The sequence below is a fragment of the Hordeum vulgare genome, chromosome 3H, assembly GCF_904849725.1.
Source record: "Hordeum vulgare subsp. vulgare chromosome 3H, MorexV3_pseudomolecules_assembly, whole genome shotgun sequence".
NCBI classification, from domain to species: Eukaryota; Viridiplantae; Streptophyta; class Magnoliopsida; order Poales; family Poaceae; genus Hordeum; species Hordeum vulgare.
Window position 1 is genome coordinate 11923111 of NC_058520.1, and position 24926 is coordinate 11948036.

A 24926-nucleotide genomic window follows, 5' to 3' on the forward strand; every position below is an offset into this window, starting at 1 on the left:
ATTGTTCTCTGTTTCAAAATTTTGTTCTCAAAAATCAAAAACTGTTTGTCCTTTAAAACATTGATCAAGCTTCCAAATTTGTTCACAATTTTTGAAATTATTCTCGGTATAAAATTTTGTTCTTATGATTCAATAATGTCTGTGCTTTAAAAATTTCTTAGCGCTTTCAAATTTGTTCTGTGTTTTAAAAAATGTTCAAATCTGTTTGTGCTTCCAAAATTGTCTCTGTTTCAAAATTGGTCTCTGTTTCAAAGTTTTGTTCCCATGATTCAATAAATGTTCGTGCTTTAAAAATTGTCTGAGCTTACAAATTTCTTCAGGATTTTTCCAAATTCGTTCTCAAGATTCAAAAAATGTTCGTGCTTTATCAAATTGTTCGTGTTTTCAAATTTGTTAGGTTCTTTTCAAAATTGTTCTGTGTTTCAGAATTTTGTTCTCAAGATTAAAAAAAGGTTCTTGCTTTAAAAAATTGTCCGTGCATCCAAATTTGTTCAGGATTTTTCAAAAAGGTTCTCGGTTTTACAATTTGTTCTCAAGATTCAAAAAATGTCCGTGCTTTAAATATTTCTTCGCGCTTTCCAATTTGTTTGGGGTTTTCAAAAAATTTCCCTGTTTTACAAAATTCAGTTCTCAAGATTCAAAAAATATTTTTGCACTTCCAAATTTTTTCATGATTTTTCAAAATTGTTCTTGGTTCTAAATTTATTCTCAAGATTAAAATAATATTCGTGTTTTTACAATTTGTTCGCGCTTTCAATTTACTCTCCATTTGAAAAAAAATTCATGTTTTTTAATAACGATAGGAAATTCAGCATCTGTTTGTTTTCATCAAATACGAAAAAGAATGAAAAATAACCGAAAAAAGAAGGAAATAAGAAGGAAAGGAAAAATATTTTAACATAATATTTTAACGCAGGAAATAAGAAGGATGACCACCCTATGCGTCCGAGCGCAAAATCCAACTGGTAGGACCTCCGCATCTAACCTGCCAGTTTGCTAATATTTTAACCTAGAGGCTTTTTATTCGTTATTTTTTCCTTTTTCTTTATTTCCCTTTTTACTTTTCTGTTTTTTATTTTTTTTCTCCATTGTTCTATAGTGTCCTCAAACCCGTGAAATTTGTCTTTAACCGATGAACATTTTTGAATTTGATTGTAAAAATAATATACATGAACTTTTTTTCAAATTGGATGAACTTTGTTTTTCTAATCGATAAGATTTTTTGAATTAGATGAATTGTATAGAGTTTGTAAGAAGTTGTTTCACATTTAATGATTTTTTAAAATTTTATGAACTTTTAACCATTTTTTAACCAATGAACTTTGTTTTAAAAGCTCTAAGTTTTTTTAAAAAATTGATGAACATATTTTTCAATTTTCAGGGAACACTTTCTAAAATTTGATGAACCGTTTTGAAAATTCGTGAAGTTTTTTAAAGTTTGTTAACTTTTTCCAATTTCTGTTTTTTAATATGCGAATTTATTTTCAATTTGACATACTCCAACTACACTGCGGCGCCGCATATTTGTCTTCCGATGCGGCGGCTCTCTCTCTCATCTATTTCTTCCATGCATGGAGCAATACACAAGTATGACGTTATCAAATATTCTTTTGATTTGCATTTTTAAAAATATTTATCTCCCAAACAGTTATCTCAATTGATGATCCATTTTCACAATTGGCTTTCTCGCGATGAGATCTTCAAAACTAGATCACATGTTAACATGTTTTTGTAACTTTTTTTTCGTTGATACTTGCTAGATTATTGTTACTTACATGTCACATTATTATTCACTTAGTTGTCAAATTAAATCATCTTGGTTGTCAGCTTGATGAACAACAATATAAACCACTAAAAAACTTGAAGCATGGTACTTTTGCATTTTCTATCTTTTTTGTACCAATTTAATGCCCACTCTGTAGCTTTACATAGCACTGCAATGCTTTAAAATATATATAAAATGTTATGTAACTATGTATAACTTTTATGAAAATTGTACATGTGTAATATGACAACTATGATGATGTAATTGTGGCAACCAGTAGCGAACGAAAAATAATAATCAAAACATGTCAATATATGATCTTGTTTTGAAGGCCTGACCGAGACGAACATTGTTTGTGAGATAAATCATTTTTAAAAATCAAAATATATTATGATGATACCAGTATATTTTATATAAACCAAAATTTATTGAACATTGAATAATAACTACATGAAAAAAAAATGAGGGCACAAACCGCCGCACGGGAATGGCCTAGTGTTGCGTCCCTCATTAGAATTTCCCCTTTTCTAATGCTCAACCGCACTCAACATGCCCATGACGAGGGGCTCTATAGGCGCCGGTTCCCAAAGGCGCCACATCGGAGCTCCCCACTGGCAGCACCGGCCCTTTATAACGCTTTTGCTAAGATTCTGTAGATCCGTATGGACCGGTTTCAGAGCCTTTCATGTATCCTTTTCTCTCTTCCCTAAAAAAAATGTATCCTTTTCTCTCTTGTTTCCCTTTATTCTTTTTTAAATATATGTCTATTTTTTTCCATTGGCATCATTTTTTCGATACATGTTGAAATTTATTAAAATGCAGGATGAACATTTTAAAATACATGTTTTCAATTTTGTTACAAATACATGTTTATTATAATGGTACGCAACATTTTCTTTATAGTACACCAACATTTCTTATTATATTTCATAAATTCATAAATTTATGAACTTTTTTTGAAACCCGTGAATATTTGTTAAAATGTCAAGAAAATTTATGGAATGGTACAAAACATTTTTAGAGTACACCAAGATATGTTTTTATTAGATTATCTGCAAGTGTAATGGACAAATTTTTCTAATGCGACAGCTTTTTTGAAAATGTAATAATACTTTATGTAGGTACGGTTATTTTAAACATATTCGCCAACAATAGTCATAAATTACATTAGAAAATGCACAGTCGATACCTTTTAAATAGTTTGTCAATAGTTTGTAAACAATATGTATATATAACAATTGGAAATAGAACAAGAAAAGAACGTAACAAATGGAAACTAGTGTCATAAGACTTGTGGGAACTCTAGATACTCCCTTGTTAATTCTTGTTGCCATAATTGTAGACACTCTAGAAACTCCCTCGTTAATCATGGAAAAGACGGTTTGGTGAGGACAGAGTATTCTATAATCTATAATATAATCGAGAGGAATTGGTGTTGCGTACCAAACAAATTGGGCTAGTAACACACCTAGATCCATTTCTTTCTTACGTCGGTCGACAACAACCATCCTTCATCATCAGTCTCATTCTTGCAGAATCATAGGTAACTCATACAACAACCCTTTACCGCCTTTGGTGAGTTCTTAGCCTTCCACACACTCAATGATAATGAATACCCTCCTACCTCCACAAAGTCGTCGACTTCATTTCTAACTACTACAAGTATGTCAAGTCCATGTCGAAGTTGCTTAGTGTCAAACCTGGTTACCTGCAGGATGTCATCGGATCCTTATCGTCGGTGATCTCGGCCCCTCTTGATGCCGCGAGGAAAGAGCTCAAGGCGTCGCCCGACGTGGCTCTCCTCGGTCATTGGTGAAGCTTCATCATTGTCAATGGAGGAAATGGCCCCTCCCCCTCCCCCCATCACCACCACCACCCATTTACATCTACATAATACTAGTTTGATGTGATCAAGTCTGGAATAAAACTTCACACAATGCTAGTTTTTTGCACCTTGTGATGCTAACCCATCCTTGTTCTTTCCTAAACCATGATCATGTAGCTGTCAATCGATAAGGAAATTGTATATATGGTTTTTTACATACCTTTGCAAAATACATCGGGAAAGACATGATATGCGCCTGCATTCTTACTTATAATAACAAATAACAAAAAGATATATGTACCGTCATTAGCTGGACTAAGGTCTACTTCGTATTTGTTATTTTCACATGAAGTTACCTTGCATGTAGGTAGCACTTCTTTTACCTTCCCTTACTTCTTTGTTCCATAGGACGATCTACATGCCATAACTCAATATATGATTGCTTTGATGGCAACAACATGGGATCTAATTGTTACCATGAAACATATAAGTTGTTCACGACATTGCCTCGAAAGGTGTTCACTTCAACCAAAATGTCAACCACAAATATCATTGTGTCAGGAGAGCTTGCATACACCCTTATGCAGTACCTAAGCGATACAAATACTTCTAGTTTCAGCACATGTGTTGATGAAGCTCTCCAAGAGGCGGATGTTGTTTTTGCACTTGCAAACATCATTGACAAGGTGGGTATTTATTAACTCTCAAGATAGTAAACTGAGCATCTCAAGTGCACACGATATTGACGGCATAGGATGATATTTCTATGCTGTGGTGCGCTCATTGCTCGTGTAGCAAGAATGTGAGTCAATACATCCGGGGTTTTTGAAATGTAGTTCAGGATGTTGGCGACGGCTTATGAAATGGCACAATACATGCCATGGTTGACACTTCTAGATCAACATAGAGTACTTGAGGTCTATCAGCAGTTTCATTGGATGACCGGGTGGGAGGTTTGTTACATCGTGATTTGGTTTTTGTAGGAACGAGAGCATTTGTTGAATACTACTTCAGATCAACTACAACATCAAATCTAAGTAGTGAACATATTACCAAAATAATTTTGTGTATGTTTGTAGGGATGGTTGTCGTTGTTCTAGTAATCATCATGCCCTTTGGTTTGTAGGAATGTGAAAGGACGTGGATGTCGCCTAGAGGGGGGGTGAATAGGCGCTTTAAAATAATTAGGGTTTAGGCTTGAACAAATGCGGAATAAAACTAACGTTTAATATGTCAAGCACAAAACCTCAAACAACTAGGCTCACCTATGTGCACCAACAACTTATGCTAAGCAAGATAAACAACTAAGTGATAGCAAGATATATGACAAGAGACAATATGGCTATCACAAAGTAAAGTGCATAAGTAAAGGGTTCGGGTAAGAGATAACCGTGGTACGCGGAGACGATGATGTATCCCGAAGTTCACACCCTTGCGGATGCTAATCTCCGTTGGAGCGGTGTGGAGGCACAATGCTCCCCAAGATGCCACTAAGGCCACCGTAATCTCCTCACGCCCTCGCACAATGCAAGATGTCGTGATTCCACTAAGGGACCCTTGAGGGCGGTCACCGAACCCGTACAAATGGAAAACCTTGGGGGCGGTCACCGAACCCGTACACGTGGCAACCCTTGGGGGCGGTTATCGGTACCCGTACAAATTGCTCGGGGCAATCTCCACAACCTAATTGGAGACCCCGACGCTTGCCCGGAGCTTCACACCATAATGATTGAGCTCCAAGACACCACCAAGCTTCTAGGACGCCAAAGCATCCACGAAGAACAATATCTAGGGTACTAAGTACGAAAGGTAATAAGCTTCTCAAACTTCACTTCCACGTATCACCGTGGAGAACTCAAACCGATGCAACCAATGCAATGGCAAGAACACACGAAGTGGTCAAGTCCCTCACACTCAAATCCCTCCACAACAACGAAAGCTATGGAGAAATATGAGAGGAAGAACAAGGAGCTCACAAAGAACTCCAAGATCTAGATCCAAGGGGTTCCCCTCACATAGAGGAGAAAGTGATTGGTGGAGATGTGGATCTAGATCTCCTCTCTCTTTTCCCTCAAGAACAAGCAAGAATCATTGGAGGGATTGAGAGTAAGCAAGCTCTAAGAATGTCAACAATGGAGGTAGAAGAAGACCCCCTTTATATAGTGGGGGAAGGAATCAGACCGTTACCCCCACACCCGAGCCCAGCGGTACTACCGCTGGCTCGAGCGGTACTACCGATGACCCTCCAGCGGTACTACCGCTGGCTGCAGCGGTACTATCGATGACCCTCCAACGGTACTACCGCTGGCTGCAGCGGTACTACCGTTGAGCCCATGGTAGCGCAAAGATACTACCAGGCCAACCACCGCCAAGAATGTCTTCGCAAAAATGTCCCACGCAGTACAACCGCAAAGATGACGGTACTAAAATCTTGGAGCGGTACTACCGCTGACTAGGGGCGGTACTACCGTTGGGATAGCGGTACTACCGCCAGCTCTAGCGGTACTACCGCTCGCCACTGAAACAGCCATAACTTTCGCATACGAGCTCCGAATCGAGCAAACCCAACCTTGTTGGATTCAGGACGACAAGAGCTACCCAAACTTTTACATCTCTATATCATTGTTGAAAATGCCAATGATATAGAGATGTGAGTCCTCTATGAATGAAGAACCGGCAAAAACTCCAACATCGAAAACATCATGGTAGATGCATATGGACTCCATTTTCGATGAACTCGAGCTTGTCATGAAGATGACCATAAGCTCTAAAACTCACAAAGAGAAACACCAAACAAGAACCAAGAAGTATGATGCAAGGATGCAAATGGTGTGAGCTCTCAACGAACGATACGATCAAGCTACTCACAGGAGAGCCCCCCTTGATAGTACAACAATCTATCCTAAACAGAAAACCTATCAAGGGCAAACCTATACCTTGCACCTCGTCCTCTTGAGCTAGATGATGATGATCTTGGCTTCCTCAAGATGGACCACCTTTCTTGATTGCGTTGGCTTGATGAAGACTAGTTGATTGCTCCCCCATATTCGCTATGGGTGAGCCACTCTTCAGCATATCTTCACAAGTCCATTGCCACCACAATGGACGGCAAGCTTCAAGCATGATATCTTCGTGCTGATCCACTTGAACTTGCACATCGCAATCTTGATGACGATCACAACTTGACGTCATACTTCATGGGTTGTATGAGATCTTCCCTTTGACGCAAGCCCATGGAAACACACCTAACCCCCACATAGAACTCTCACAAAGACCATGGGTTAGTACACAAACACGTAATGGACAATGCTTACCATACCATGGGATCACTTGATCCCTCTCGGTACATCTTGTACGCTTTGTGTGTTGATCATCTTGATTTACTCTTTGTCTCAGATCTTGATCAACCATGTGTCTCTATGACCATTCTTTGGATAATACCTTGAATACCATCTTGGTCATCATATAAACTCCTTGAACCCAACAGATGGACTTCAAGAAGTGCCTATGGACAAATCCTATAAATGTAACTTAAGGCAACCATTAGTCCATATGAATTGTCATCAATTACCAAAACCACATATGGAGATATATGCTCTAACAATCTCCCACATTTTGGTAATGGATGACAACTACTTCAAGAGAGTTTATATAAGGAAATAAGCATAACCAACCGCACACATACAAAACAATAATGCATGCGTGCAAGATGTAAATGCTTACCCAATAAAAGCAAACCCCTCTAAACATATCCAAAGTAAACTCTCTAAACTTCTCCCCCATTGGCATCGATTGCCAAAATGGACGAAAAGTTTGGAAAGCCAATATATTTGGTGGTCCTCCAAAAAGTGTGTACTTCTCAGCAAATGAGTGCAAAGAAATACACAAATACAATGATAAGTAGTTGGAGGAAAACAAACTATATTGAGGACCGAAATATTGCAAATAAAAGAATCGTATGCCACAAGGACATACCAAAATAAAGGCAAGCAATCAAAAAAATACTGGATGGAACAAACAATCATATGGTCCTTCGAACCACATGAATAAAAGATATTATGATAAAAGCAACGGAGTGTTTTATCAAAACTAGAGAAGCTCCCCATGATTTGTGCACTAATAAGAGATTTTTGTATATGATACAAGTGCACAAAATAGGACCGTTGCTCCCCCAAAATTAATAAAAACACACAACGGGTGCAAGAAGAAAGATGAGACAATAAGCAAATCTCTTGCACAAAACAAGTGGTTGAGCAACATGTAAAAGAAGCAACTTCAGAATAGGCTCAACCAAAATAATGTGTGTGAGTCATGGCAAGGCACTTGAGCAGACTAAGATAAGGATGAGCATTACTCATCAACATAGTCTTGATGAAATGAGACACAAAGCGCAAGACATATCATTCCCACACACACATACTAGAAAATGGGTTCACAAGCTTACTAATAAACAAAATAAGAACCAACGCTTGGGACAACCCATGGTGAAGATAGGAAATAAGAACCTTGTCAAGAGAGGAGGGATACCAATCGAAATGACAAAACCCTCATCAAGACAAGCAAGAGGAAAAATAATCTTCACGGCCAAAGAGTGCATCAAGATGTAGGAAAATAAGATGCGCACTCAAGACAAATCCTTTCACGAAGCCACCAAAAATTGAAAAAGGAAAAGCAACGGTGGATGTGAAAGAAAAGAGGATATCAATTTGAGATGTAACTTCTCTCATGTGTAAAAGATTCTAAGTAGAAGACAGTCATGATGATATATATATCCACAAAGAAGGATGTACACATGAAATGGTTACAAGAAGGAACAAACAAGATATCCAAAAGGAAGTCATAAATATATCAATAAGATCTCTGCTTGGAAGCATAGCACATGGCCTAATATTTTCTTATTGTACGAAATGAACTTCCAATCATACGAACATCAAAGACATCCCAACTAGCAATAAGACATCATCGTTCGGATGCTTTGAGAAGGAAACAAGTACTACACGAACGAATCAAGAGATTCATGCCATGATGCAACCTGAAAAGAAAAGGCAGGTCCCTTTGCAAGAAAAGAATGCATGAAGTAGATACTTGTTACCGAGACAACACTGGATTGATGTAGTAGATAGTTGTTCTTTGATCATCCTAACTTGGCTCCAATAATCACATGGTCACAACACCTTCCTTATAGGTGAGCCGAGCATCCAATGCATCTCCAATTGTTCCTGGAACAACAAAACAAACAAAATGGTGCCCAAACTCATTGGGACCAAAGAGTTAGAAAACCAACAATACATAGGACAAACTCCACATGCATATGTGCATATAGATATGAATTTGAATTTCATGCACACTTTGCCAATTTATGACAAGGTGGAGTTTCCCCTATATATTGGGTGAAAGAAAGAAAGCAAGCAAAAGAAGTTGTATGGAGTAAATATGCATGCTCAAGGCTTTCAAGAATCAACTCAACACGAAGTTGATAAAACATAAAAAGAAAAAGTATCAAGTGATAATAAGATACCAAACTAAAAACTATCACTTGAAGGATATCAATGAAAAGATACCTCAAGGAATGAGATATCCATTGACACATGCCAAATAAAAGGAAACAAGATACCAATTGAAGGAAAGCACACACGGGGTATCTAGTTTCCAAAAGAGAGCTAGGTTCCAACAAACCAAACCCTCGACAAATTTTCATGATGGCACAAAGCATCATAAAGAGCAAGACTTGTCTCCCATCAACATACACTTGATGGGGATCAAAATATTTTATGATGGGCGAATAAAGAGAGTGTTCTAAAGAAAATAGGATAGCTCCCCAAGGGTTGTGCATTATATAGAATTTGTATTTAAATACAAAATGCACAAGATGGGATCATCACTTTCTCTATATCTATAAAAACACTAGACAAGTTAAAATAGATCCACAAGAGGCAAGGAAGACAAACGAAACACAAAATCCAATGTAAAGACGATTAGCAATTCCTACCACATGATGGGAATACCAATTGTCAAGGACAAGAAGTATTTTGGAAATGATACTCATTGGTAGATCGCAAATATATCCAAGATCATCTTTACCCATAAAACGCAAGCAAATGACACTTGTAGAGCAAACATGCCACCTAGGAACAAGATAATTTACAATATCAACACTAAGTGGCAATACCTCAAATGTACACATTCTCTAGGCTTGTAATATGCACATAGCATATTACTCCCCCATAATGTGATAACCCAACAATATTAACAAGTGGCAAACGAAAAACCAACAAGAGATAATTAATGGACCATTTAGAATTTGAATCTCTCATGAGTAAGACATACCGCATAGAAACTAGATAATCTTGAAATATCAATAATAAGTGGTATTCCCCATGTATACACATTTATAGGGTCGTGAGGTGTGCAAAGCACATCACTCCCCCATAATGAAATAATCCATTAATATCTCACAAGAGCCAATCAAAGATACAAACAAGATGCAATAAGGCTCAATACAAGACTCACATGTACATGATATGCAAACCAACATACACATATTTGCTTACTCAAGATAAGCAAGTTGGAAGCACAACATATACAAACACATGCAAGGTACAAAACCACAACATGCAAAAGGGGCAAGCAACTAACAATGTAAATAGTTTAAGTACAAGTTCCGTAAGGAGGCACATTGGATATAAGATAGAAACTCGATAATCCAAATGACTTGGCTTGAGATAATATGAATGATGAAGACCCATTAATTCTTCATTATGTATCCAAGTCTCTAATGTCCTCCACAAATACCTATTGATCAAGTTTGAGCTTGTTGGTCCCCAATCACGTTGGGTCCTAAGAGGTTAGTCACAATAGGCTTGGCAACCCTAATGGTGCTTTTCTTCACACCACTTTGAGTACCAACAAACTTGGCAAACACATTGTCAACCTTATCCTTCCCAAGAGAATAGATATCATCAATAATGATTGGGTTGGATAAATTACCTCTCGTGCAAGAAGAAGCGAAGTGACCCTTCTCACGACATAAGTAGCAACATCTACCCTTTAATTTCTTCCCTATTGATTTCTCAACATGAGGATTGTTGGCTTGGGTCTTCTTGGGAAGGGGCCTTTCTTCAACTTGTAATTGAATATGTGAGTGCACTTGTGGCCTCTTCCCTTGTTGCTTGTGACTTTGGGGCTTCTTATTTCGTGGGCAAGATCTAACATGGTGCCCTTCAATTTTGCACTTGAAGCAAATAATCTTGGCCGAATTCTTGACTTGTTCTTGGCCCTTCTTCTTGAAGCTTTTGGACTTCTTCTTCTTGTTGGAGTTGAATCCAAGTCCATTTTTATCATTCGGGGATTTTTGTCCACACAAGACATTGTTGAGTGTGGACATCCCTTCATGACTATTTTCCAAGTCTTTCTTCAAGAAAGTGACTTGGGCCTTGAGCTCTTTGATTTCCTCTACATGGTTAGTATCAACACAAGTACTAGAGGAAGTATAAGCTTCATTGTTAGAGAAACAAGGCATGGAAAATAATTCATCACAAGATGTAGCAACATTATGAGTAGATGAATTACAAGGACTAGCACATGGCAATATAGCTTTTTGACTAGAAGTAGTGCTAATGTCCACATGAGGCTCACTCGATGTTACCTTGGTAGTAATAGCCTCATGAGCTAATTTTAGCACATTATGGGATGCTAGAAGATCATCATGAGAGCTTGTGAGCATTACATGACTTTCTTCCAATTTCCCATAATTGCTAGATAGCAACTCAAGTTGAGCCCTTAGCTCAACATTCTCCTTAAAAATGGATGCTTCACAAGAAGTAGAGTTAGTAGCACAAGCATCATCATTAGCAATAGGAGGAGAAGGCACCTTGGCAAGCTCTTTAGCATATGAAGCTTCAAGTTGAGCATGAGACTCGGTGAGTTCAATGAGCGAGCTCTTAATAGCCCTTGAGCCATTTTAGAGGTGCTCATAGTCCTCAAGAAGTTTAGCATGTGCAACTTCAAGCTTATCATTTTTAGTTCTAAAATCATTAGCCACCTCGAGAGCTCTATCATAGGATCCCTTTAATCTAGATAATTCTAGAGCAAAGGTTTCCTTAAGAGATTCCTTGGTGGTTTGTTCATTATCAAGAGCTTGAGATAGCTCTGCGATCTCATTAGCGTAATCACGCTCATGACCTTCCATTGTATCAATGGTGGCCTCATGCTCCTCAAGATGAGCTTCCAACTCCTCAATCTATTTCTTGCCCTCAGTGGCAATAGACATGATTTCCAAGAAGTTGGAACAAGCAAGTTTATTATTATAAAGAGATTTAAAAATCATTTCACCCTTAATTTTTAAGGATGCAATATTATCACTCTCTTTATCATTATCCTCATCCCCATTATCATCAACATCATCATCATGAGATATATTGGAATTCAAAGTAGGAGATACCTTTGAAGCCTTAGCCATAAGGCAAAAGTGAGTCACAATAGATGATGATGTAGGATCCCTTGAAGCATCATTCAAGGCCACATCTTGTTCCATGGAGTGATGAATTTCCTATAACTTGTTACCACAACAACTCGAGGAAATATATACATTTTTATCATGGCAACAAGATATAGGAGGCATATCATCATGAGATTTAGACATGCAGTTTTTACATGATATGCACGGACTATCAACACAAGAATGTGAAACATTTAGAGTGCTCGAAGTGTTAACGCCCAAAGATGAAGCATTGCAATAATATAGTGATGAAGGATCATCAACAATAAACCCACTTTCATTATTGCAATGGTCACCACTACTCACCATATCGTTACCTTGTGGCAATCGACATGTAGGTGAAGTAGATGAAGTTGAGAAGACCACACGACCGGAGGTGGAGGGAGAACAATCATCCATGCAAATCTTGGACACACAATATTTATCTTGAAGCTTTGTCCACAAATCATGAGCATCCCGGAATGGCATGAGTTGAAATATAACTACATTGCTCAAAGCATCAAAAAGCACATTAGAAGCTTGAGCATTGAGATAAGAGTTTTTATCATCCTCTAAAGATATATTTTGAGAATCCTTTGGAGGAGAAAAACCCATATCTACAATTCGCTCTAAATTTGGGTCCAAGACCCGAAAGTGATTAAGCATGCGAATTACCCAAACATCAAAATTTGTGCCATCGAAACTAAGAGTGTCAGTGAATCCTAAACCCCTAGTCGACATTCTTACTCTCTAGATGGTTAAACCTAATAAAGAGAGACCTAGCTCTGATACCAATTGAAAGGACGTGGATGTCGCCTAGAGGGGGGTGAATAGGCGCTTTAAAATAATTAAGGTTTAAGCTTGAACAAATGCGGAATAAAACTAACGTTTAATATGTCAAGCACAAAACCTCAAACAACTAGGCTCACCTATGTGAACCAACAACTTATGCTAAGCAAGATAAACAACTAAGTGATAGGAAGATATATGACAAGAGACAATATGGCTATCACAAAGTAAAGTGCATAAGTAAAGGGTTCGGGTAAGAGGTAACTCAGGTACGCGGAGACGATGATGTATCCCGAAGTTCACACCCTTGCGGATGCTAATATCCATTGGAGAGGTGTGGAGGCACAATGCTCCCCAAGATGCCACTAAGGCCACCGTAATCTCCTCACGCCCTCGCACAATGCAAGATGCCGTGATTCCACTAAGGGACCCTTGAGGGCGGTCACCGAACCCGTACAAATGGCAAACCTTGGGGGCGGTCACCGAACCCGTACACGTGGCAACCCTTGGGGGCGGTTATCGGTACCCGTACAAATTGCTCGGGGCAATCTCCACAACCTAATTGGAGACCCCGATGCTTGCCCGGATCTTCACACCACAATGATTGAGCTCCGAGACACCACCAAGCTTCTAGGACGCCAAAGCATCCACGAAGAACAATATCTAGGGTACTAAGTACGAAAGGTAATAAGCTTCTCAAACTTCACTTCCACGTATCACCGTGGAGAACTCAACCCGATGCAACCAATGCAATGGCAAGAACACATGAAGTGGTCAAGTCCCTCACACTCAAATCCCTCCACAACAACGAAAGCTATGGAGAAATATGAGAGGAAAAACAAGGAGCTCACAAAGAACTCCAAGATATAGATCCAAGGGGTTCCCCTCACATAGAGGAGAAAGTGATTGGTGGAGATGTGGATCTAGATCTCCTCTCTCTTTTCCCTCAAGAACAAGCAAGAATCATTGGAGGGATTGAGAGTAAGCAAGCTCTAAGAATGTCAACAATGTAGGTAGAACAAGAGCTCAACGGATGGATAAGACCAAGGGGGAAGAAGACCCCCTTTATATAGTGGGGGAAGGAATCACACCGTTACCCCCACTTACAGCCCGAGCCCAGCAGTACTACCGCTGGCTCCAGCGGTACTACCGATGACCCTCCAGCGGTACTACCGCTGGCTGCAGCGGTACTACCGCTGAGCCCATGGTAGCGCAAAGATACTACCAGGCCAACCACCGCCAAGAAAGTCTTCGCAAAAATGTCCGACGCGGTACAACCGCAAAGATGACGGTACTAAAATCTTGGAGCGGTACTACCGCTAACGAGGAGCGGTACTACCGCCAGCTCTAGCGGTACTACCGCTAGGTCCAGCGGTACTACCACTAGGTCCAGCGGTACTACCGCTCGCCACTGAAACAGCCATAACTTTCGCATACGAGCTCCGAATCGAGCAAACCCAAGCTTGTTGTATTCAGGACGACAAGAGCTACCCAAACTTTCACATCTCTATATCATTGTTGAAAAAGCCAATGATATAGAGATGTGAGTCATCTATGGATGAAGAACCCGCAAAAACTCCAACATCGAAAACATCATAGTAGATGCATATGGACTCCATTTTCGATGAACTCGAGCTTGTCATGAAGATGACCATAAGCTCTAAAACTCACAAAGAGAAACACCAAACAAGAACCAAGAAGTATGATGCAAGGATGCAAATGGTTTGAGCTCTCAACGAACGATACGATCAAGCTACTCACAGGAGAGCCCCCCTTGATAGTACAACAATCTATCCTAAACAGAAAACCTATCAAGGGCAAACCTATGCCTTGCACCTCGTCCTCTTGAGCTAGATGATGATGATCTTGGCTTCCTCAAGATGGACCACCTTTCTTGATTGCGTTGGCTTGATGAAGACTAGTTGATTGCTCCCCCATACTCACTATGGGTGAGCCACTCTTCAGCATATCTTCACAAGTCCATTGCCACCATAATGGACGGCAAGCTTCAAGCATGATATCTTCATGCTGATCCACTTGAACTTGCACATCGCAATCTTGATGACGATCACAACTTGACGTCATACTTCATGGGTTGTATGAGATCTTCCCTTTGACGCAAGCCCATGGAAACACACCTACCCCCTACATAGAACTCTCACAAAGACCATGGGTTAGTACACAAACACGTAATGGACAATGCTTACCATACCATGGGATCACTTGATCCCTCTCGGTACATCTTGTACGCTTTGTGTGTTGATCATCTTGATTTACTCTTTGTCTCAGATCTTGATCAACCATGTGTCTCTATGACCATTCTTTGGATAATACCTTGAATACCATCTTGGTCATCATATAAAGTCCTTGAACCCAACAAATGGACTTCAAGAAGTGCCTATGGACAAATCCTATAAATGTAACTTAAGGCAACCATTAGTCCATAGGAATTGTCATCAATTACCAAAACCACATATGGAGATATATGCTCTAACAGAATGGAATATTGTTCTCCTTTTCTACATGATTTGAGATATATGGCATATCCTGTCTATAACTCTTCTATCCACATGATATTCATATCCTTGTTAACCACAAATTGTGTTACTCACACTCATACTTGGTCGATGTGCCACAACCCTCCGAGTAACATACGAGTACAGAAAAACTACTAGATTTGTGTCTCTACTAATATTGACCCTTCCTTGGTGTTGCACTATCATGGTCTCAAGTTATACTATTTTAATATTTAATTATTAGCTAGGGTATCACCATCAATAAAGTGTACATGTAATTCCTTACATACTTGTTCAATATATATTATAAGTATTTAGAAAAATATAGGTATTATCATGAACTAGACCGGTAACATTTACTTCGTGTTTGTTGTTTTTAAATGAAGTTTCCTTCCATGAAGATACCACTTATTTTACTTCTTTGACTTCTATGTTCTTGAACAACACGAGTGTCACAAGCAACAACCCGAGTTTTAGGCCTCTTTCAGTGCACGGGTGCTTAGATGGAGTGATAAGTGCGTGAAAGAGTTTAGCAACTAAAATCACCAATGCATAGGTGCTTGGCTTTTTAATAGCTAACTTCCTTAATTCATTTATTGAGAAACTAAACTATTTTGTGCATAGAGTAAGATTCCTTCATTTAAGTGGTTTGAGTACGTTGAGGCGTTTGGCATCATTTCTTCCTTGGCTCATTAAAGTTATCTCTCTCTTCCTTAATTGCTTTGCTATGTCATCTTTTTCAACATGACATGCTTACCACATGTACACATGGAGCACCGGGAAGGCCTTATTGCTCTGGTTATAACATAAAGAGACATTGAAGTTGTTTTCATGACACCGCATGAGAAAGTGTGCACTTATACCAAAAAAATTACTAGAGTCACAAATGTGTGAGGAGAGATCAAAGATTAAATTGTTATGGTGATGGTCCCTTCATGTTGGTCAAGAACCATGATCTTAAAAAATACCCCTCCATGCCAAAATGTAGTGTCTATTAGATATTCAGATTCAAACCTTATAAACTTTGAATACATTTATATAAAACAATATTTATAATTCCAAATCAATATCATTAGATTCATCATGAAATATATATTTTCGTATGGTATATATATTGTAGTGTAGACATAGATAATTTTCTTGAAAAAAACTTAGTTTTAGAATAATGACTTTCGCAAAAACCAAAGTACATTGTATCCATCATTCGCTCGGGTTATTTCAAAACACTTGAAAAAATGCTCGTTGATCCATAGCATTCTCAACACTTGGAGAACTATTATTCTTTTAAATCAAGTTTCAAGTAAGTGGATTAATTGCAAGAACAGGTCGCGCCGGGTTGACCCACTATCCCCATAATTGCATATATGCTTCACCCACTAATCCTTTATGATGCTGAACTCGTGCTTCTACATCACCCTATCTTCACACACTTGCCCCTGCCCCCCTAACATTGCAATACGTGAACGACGCTCTTATCATTGCATCTGTTTTGGCCTCTGACGCCTATAAACTAAGAAGTATCCTGGTCACGTTCTCAACGACTATTGGCCTTAATATCAACTTTGCCAAAACAACCCGTGTACCAATTAACGTCACGCTAGGCACGTCTTCCACCAATGCCGCTATCTTGTGCACTAACGTCTCCTCCTTCCCACAGGTCTATTTAGTACAACCATTTTAACCCATTCGGTTGCCCTCCAACATGTTACTTCCAATCCTAGAAGATTGACGCAAAATTTCTTTGGTTGGCATGCAAAATTACTTTTGAAAGGTGATCACTTACTTCTACTTTCCTCCTTCATAGATGCCACCACCATGTATTTCATGTCAGTCTTTTTAAATTCCAAAAAACATACTTAAATATGTAGATGATTTTCGTGGACCATTTTTTTTTACCAAAGAGACTTCTACTGAATCTTAATTCTTGATTGCTTGGAACAACATTTATAAACTCGAAAAAAATGGTTGGTATGAGTATGAAAATTTTACAGCAGTAATTTTGTGTATAAACTTTTTGGCAAATCCCTACTCCCTTCCACCAAACCATGTCTTTACCGGATTAGTCTACAACACGTCGATGTTTTCATTGCTTCAAAATCCCACCAAACAATGTTTTGCAAACCCATAAAATGTGACATCCCTGACCTACAAAAAATTTCCTTTGTGCTCACCAATAATGGTTCTACGACTTATTTTTGGTATAACACTTGGCTACTCTCAAACGACTATATGTAGCCTTTCCCTACCTTTGCTCATGGTAGATATATATTACAATTTGTCCTAGAATCTAACATGTGAAACTGCATGACCTTTGCAATCTTGCAAAAGTTAGATATGTTATCATATATGTTGCAGGATTTCATGACGTCTACGGGGCCAGACTTACACTTTCTCATCGGTGGGAAGAAATTCTCCATAAAAACGTTATATGATCTTCTCTTTCAAAGCCACGATGAATGCTGATTTTCCATATCTATTTGGCACAAAAGAGCTCCTAAAAAAGTTCAGATCTTTGCATGGTTACTATTCAGGGATAGACTAAACTTAAGTGCTAACCTTACCTTCAAGAACATCATCGATAATGCTTACTACTCACGTGGCAACAATGATGTTGAAGACTTGGAGCATATTTTCATTTCTTGTCCACTCTCGGCAAGGATATGGCAACATCTAGCAGTCAACCCAGATACCTTTATCACGTGCCTCTAGGACCGCGTCATTCCAACCGGTCTGGACTGAAAAGTATGGCCTTTCATCCTCTTGGCTATTTTGAAGATCTGGTATGCAAGGAATTCCAAGACATTTCGAGGAGAGTCTATAAGTTGTAACACGACCATTACGAAAATTGTAGATGACATTAGTCTTTGGTCTCCCCTAGACCTTGTGAAAAGGTGGTCGTCTCCTCGTGGCGGCTATACCTCTCTTCTAGATCCATGTGATTATGTGTTTTACCAACGTAATTAAATAATTAAACATGTACTATGTTGAAGCTTCACAAATATATTTAGGTGAGGAACCCCCCCCCTCCCCGTGGGGTGATTCATTAAAAATGTAAATTGTATGTGGATGGACGGAGTATTTGGTAAGAGTTTTATTACAAGGCGTGGAGTTAATGGTGTATAAAAATTATGTGATATATATGAATGGGAGTCGATGAGTTTTCTATCTCACGGCTGAGATTGCTTCCAAAATGCATCATATTTTTTGCATGCTACACCCCCAATTTTGCCGCCATGTTCTACCGATGATCCCTTGTTAGTTATTATGCATTAATTGTTGGAATTATGCCCTAGAGGCAATAATAAATGTATAGTTATTATTATAATTCCTGTATCAAGATAATAGTTTATTATCCATGCTATAATTGTATTGAATGAAGACTCATTTACATGTGTGGATACATAGACAAAACACCGTCCCTAGCATGCCTCTAGTTGGCTAGCCAGTTGATCAATGATAGTCAGTGTCTTCTGATTATGAACAAGGTGTTGTTGCTTGATAACTGGATCACGTCATTGGGAGAATCACGTGATGGACTAGACCCAAACTAATAGACGTAGCATGTTGATCGTGTCATTTTGTTGCTACTGTTTTCTGTGTGTCAAGTATTTATTCCTATGACCATGAGATCATATAACTCACTGACACCGGAGGAATGCTTTGTGTGTATCAAACGTCGCAACGTAACTGGGTGACTATAAAGATGCTCTACAGGTATCTCCGAAGGTGTTAGTTGAGTTAGTATGGATCAAGACTGGGATTTGTCACTCCGTGTGACGGAAAGGTATCTCGGGGCCCACTCGGTAATACAACATCACACATAAGCCTTGCAAGCAATGTAACTTAGTGTAAGTTGCGGGATCTTGTATTGCGGAACGAGTAAAGAGACTTGCCGGTAAACGAGATTGAAATAGGTATGCGGATACTGACGATCGAATCTCGGGCAAGTAACATACCGAAGGACAAAGGGAATGACATACGGGATTATACGAATCCTTGGCACTGAGGTTCAAACGATAAGATCTTCGTAGAATATGTAGGATCCAATATGGGCATCCAGGTCCCACTATTGGATATTGACCGAGGAGTCTCTCGGGTCATGTCTACATAGTTCTCGAACCCGCAGGGTCTGCACACTTAAGGTTCGACGTTGTTTTATGCGTATTTGAGTTATATGGTTGGTTACCGAATGTTGTTCGGAGTCCCGGATGAGATCACGGACGTCACGAGGGTTTCCGGAATAGTCCGGAAACGAAGATTGATATATAGGATGACCTCATTTGATTACCGAAAGATTTTCGGAGTTACCGGGAATGTACCGGGAATGACGAATGGGTTCCGGGAGTTCACCGGGGGGGGGGGGGGGCAACCCACCCCGGGGAAGCCCATAGGCTTTGGGGAGACACACCAGCCCTTAGTGGGCTGGTGGGACAGCCCCAAGGGGGCCTATGCGCCAAGAAAAAGAAGTCAAAGGAAAAGGAAAAAAAGGAGGGAGGAAGTGGGAAGGGAGGGGGACTCCTCCCACCAAACCAAGTCCAACTCGGTTTGGGGGGGGGAGTCCTCCCCCCCTTGGCTCGGCCGACCCCTTGAGGGTCCCTTGGACCCCAAGGCAAGGTCCCCCTCCCTCCTCCTATATATATGGAGCTTTTAGGGCAGATTTGAGACGACTTTCTCACGGCTGCCCGACCACATACCTCCACGGTTTTTCCTCTAGATCGAGTTTCTGCGGAGCTCGGGCGGAGCCCTGCTGAGACAAGGTCATCACCAACCTCCGGAACGCCGTCACGCTGCCGGAGAACTCTTCTACCTCTCCGTCTCTCTTGCTGGATCAAGAAGGCCGAGATCATCGTCGAGCTGTACGTGTGCTGAACGCGGAGGTGCCGTCCGTTCGGTACTAGATCGTGGGACTGATCGCGGGATTGTTCGCGGGGCGGATCGAGGGACGTGAGGACGTTCCACTACATCAACCGCGTTCTCTAACGCTTCTGCTGTACGATCTACAAGGGTACGTAGATCACTCATCCCCTCTCGTAGATGGACATCACCATGATAGGTCTTCGTGCGCGTAGGAAAATTTTTGTTTCCCATGCGACGTTCCCCAACATTAATTTCGCCTACCCAAAGCCACCCAACCATCTTCCCCAGCTCCCGTACTCCATGAATAATCCCTATCGACAAGCTCGCATTGCCATGTCGCCCTGGTTTTCTACGCCATGAACTCCCATTCCTGATGCGGTCGTGAGTTCCACAAAGATCACGACATTATCCACCACGAGCACGAGCGAGCTCCCAACATCCTCGCTGCCGCCACAAAACATCTACACTAAGGTTAGATCCAACCTTCTCTCATCCACCATGATGTAGCACCATCTTAGTTTCCCAACGAAGCCAACATGCGAGGAAGATTACAGGATTCGCCCCCTCCACACGGGCAACATACACTCATTTGACCTAGGTATCGACTCCTCCAATCTTGATTCTCTTGTTCATGTTATGATTTTGTCCGACTTGTAACTAATCACTGATTATCTAACAATTTTGGTCAATTTTTTCATGCTTCTATCGAACATGTGATTGATCACTATATTATCAATGACTTTTGGTTAACTTGGTACGAATAACATAATAGTTTGCATCTCAATCGTGGCGGCAATATTAGTTTTCTTTACAATTTCATTTTTTCTTGCTTCCATCCGAAGTACATGAGCATGCTTCTTTATTATGCAGCATCCATACTGGAATAAAGATGCTTTTGAACTCTATATATTTTGCTTGTATAAGGGTACAATGCACATATCATAATCTATAATAAAAACATCTATTCTGTATATTATTTATTTGTTAGCGAGTTTATATACCGAGCCATTTGAATGTGTTTCATGGCCAACGATGTAAGCACGCATGTAACACACGATCCATAAACACGTCTTCACATAAAATTTAAAATCACATAAATCTATTAAAATTTATTGAAATAATATTGAATAAACAACAACTAAGCAAGGTTATCTAATATTTATTTTTTGATTATGATTCTGTCTTGAAGGTACATTTGTTGATGCAATCTATGATGCTTCGTTCCATGGATGGGATATTGTTTAGAGCTTCATTCCCTTCGTACTCCCTCCAGTCATTTTTTAATTTTCATAACAGATTTGTGTGAAGTCAAACTTTGTAATGTTTGACCAACTTTATAGAAAAAAATATCAACATTCATGATACAAAATAAATAAATTAGTTGTGTCACTAATTTAATTTTCATATTGTATAACTTTAGTATTGTCAATTTTGATATTTTTTGTATAAATATGGTCAAACTTTACGAAGGTTGTGTTCACACATATCTTATATACTACGAAGTAAGAAGGAGTACTCGAAATATGTACAAAATTACCACTTGAGTTCAAAGAACTAATACCTAGCGAGTGGCATATTTGGAGGAAATACTTCATCACGTCGAAGGCAAGGGACCCATGGACAACCATGGCCTCAACGAAAGTTTCCCCACCAATGTGGGCGGTGGCGCACAATCCACTACCCCGGACTCATGGATGTCCTCCACCATCAGGCTCCCGAACGGCGAGGGCATCGGTTGTCCACGACACACGCAGTGAATGACATGTCTCGGCATCTCTCGCTCAGGCAAGCTATGGCAACTTTCTTCTTCCTTGGTGAGGCTATCATGTAGCATAGCTACCAATGGCGAAGGCGGTGCATTGGTCCTCGAGCCATCGGCAATGGTTCCCCATCTTCGGCTGCTCCCGGCCCGGGCGAGAGTGACGCAACGACGTTGTCTCCTACAGCCCTACCTGCAGTGGCGGTTGCAGTGAGTGGCCCTCCAGCAAAGAGCGTCGATGGTGTTCTATTTCTAACCACGCCCACGACTCCCGGATGCATATCCGCCATGGTGGGGACATGGCCAAACCAATCCTACGGTTGGTAACCGCACAAGCAACCTGGATAGGGAACCTTATGACGTGCATGTCTCTCGAAGGAGATAAATAATGTAAGTTTGTTTCCTTCGAAAGATGGGAGCTGAATTTATTTCCTTTTTAAAATGTGTTTGTATGGAAGGAGATAAATATTGTAATTCTGTTTCCTTTGTAATGTGGGGTGTTATGACAGAAGTTGCGCGGTTTCTGGGATTTGAATTGTGTGAGGTTGTGTTCAACATGGAAATTATCTGGGTTGTTCGTCGGAGTCAATTAAACTCGTGGGGTTAAATGTATCCCAACATGTTTGAGTAAGACGTTTTGGTGATCGAGCTTCATGGAGCCCTTTATTTTTGAAAAAATTAAAAAACAAACTTTCTGATTTTAAAAAATTCAGAAAAAATGTGTAATTATACAAGTATGAAATGTATGTGTGTGTGTAAAAATTCAGGATAAATATTTTTAAATGCGAGATGTACAAAAAAGACAAATTTCTATGCTTCGAGGATGAATAGTATCGTGTGTTAAAAAGCTTCGGATTTGTCATTTTTGCACACCCTCATTTCAACTTATTTCGTCCTAAAAATATACACACATGTGTGTTATGCCTTCATGTATATTTCTAAAAAAACAGATTTTTTTAATTATAAAAATATGAATTTCGATAAATTTTCAGTTTTTTTTTTAAAACCAGACTCCATAAAGACCGAGCTCAAAAAAGGCATTTTCGAACATGTTTGCTCTTTTATAAGTAGTGTAGATGTAGATTCACTCAATACCCAAATCATTTGTTCTGCCAACCTTGTGCTGCCAGGAAGAACACAACATACTTCGAGAAAGCATGAGCGAGACAAAGACAAGGCCCCTCTTTGAATATTGACTCGCTCTCAGAGGCCCGATGCTATGTGAATTCGGAATTCCATTGAAGCGAATTTTACGTTTATTAAGAATCAAGTTCTAATTTCTGTAAGCAATGTTTGATCGAAATAAATTTTTATTTTGTTGAAATCACTTTATCAATACACTCGAAACAGTTCTTTGATTGTCCTCCAAAAAATACGATCCTTTGATTGCACGAAACATTTTTTTCACCGTGCAATCAAAATACTCTGGATACAACTTCCTACTAGACTAAAACAACCTCAAAAAATTGTAACAATGCCAAACAAACAAGGATCCAAACAAATCAAAATTAAAACTTTAACCATATAGAAGCAATTTGACCAAAACAAATAAAAATCAGTTCAAAACAAGTGTCGGCAGCACACAAGTAAGGATCCTCTGATTGAATACTGTACAGAGCAAACAATTATTCAGGAAGCAACTAACTTGGTAATTGGACACCAAATAAAGCAACTAACTTGATAATTGGACACTAAATACCTTTAACACTGCGTTTGGATGTATGTGTTGGAGGCCCCTGTATTGAATTGATTTCAATACCAATTCAGTAGGAAAACTGTAATGGACATGAATACCGAATACGAATACGCTTGTTTGGATGCTCATGGAATTGGCTCACGGAATCCAGCGAGGTTTCAATATCAAATCTTGTTTGGATGACAAACTTTGGAACGGAAATAATTTTCTCCCCATGATGGTAGCTACACACAACTCCAACTTTTCTCTCTGATTATTTTGTTAAATTCTTTTGAACTATGAAAAATAACTCTATAATGAAAATATCGTGAATTTGGACAAGTCAGGCAAGCAAACACACAATTATGTCAAATAGACAAGCAAAAAAGACTAAGAGAAGTGAGAAAATGCCATTTCTACACAATGGAAAGACACTTGTGTCAAAAAGGTAATAAAAAGATAGGAAGGGGTGAGTAAAAGTCATTTATATCAACAAAAATGCACTTGTGCCAACGTCATCGCAACTAACACCTCATATATTAAGAAAGGTCACTTATTCCAAAGGCTGTGTAGCTACCATCATGCATAGAAAATTGCCTCGGGTTATGTATGAATCAAATCAAAATCTATACAATATGGGACTATAATTGAATGATCATGGAGCAATAAAAATCCTGCGTTGTTATAAGAGAGACCGTGAAATCTGTTCCTGCAGTTGACAGAACATGGCAGTGTAAGAGCATTGGTTAATAGTATACACTGTTGTCTATAAAATCATGTCACCTATATCCTATCTTATAGCTAACATTTAAAATAATTAGTTATAGCTAACATATACAATAATTAGTTACAAAACTATATTATGGAGTTTTTTTCCGAACTCATATGCTCCGTCATGTACAGTGAAATAAAAAAATAGTAAAAACATCCAAAAAATTCTGATTTTATTTTTTTGAAGAACTTTGAAATAACATTTGCGAAAGTCATGGCAAAAAAACAAAATTGATGCTCCAAAAATGCATGTTTTGAATACATTTTGGACTGTTGACTTCGTTTTTTCCACTGCGACTTTCAGGATTGTTATTTCGTGCCGAATTTTCGATACGCATGTAAAAGATTTGTCAAAGTTTATCATAAAAAAATTCAGAATTTTCCAAGTATTCTACTAATGTTTTTAAAAGCCCATTTACCATCTCTCTTCCTGCTCTTCCAACTTTGTCGGGAAAGGATGGGCAGCGCCGCCGGAGTAGGACTATATCATGAA

At 39.2% G+C, this 24926-nt stretch overlaps 1 protein-coding gene across 1 annotated transcript in view; it reads right to left on the reverse strand.

The window, feature by feature from the left end:
* The window catches only part of LOC123441338, a 45781-nt gene extending 23821 nt beyond the window's left edge, over nucleotides 1–21960 (reverse strand). The window contains exon 1 of the mRNA XM_045117818.1: nucleotides 21910–21960. Within this exon, the coding sequence (XP_044973753.1) occupies nucleotides 21910–21960 (51 nt within the window). The remainder of the gene's footprint in view (nucleotides 1–21909) is intronic.
* Between the last annotated feature and the right edge of the window lie 2966 nt (nucleotides 21961–24926).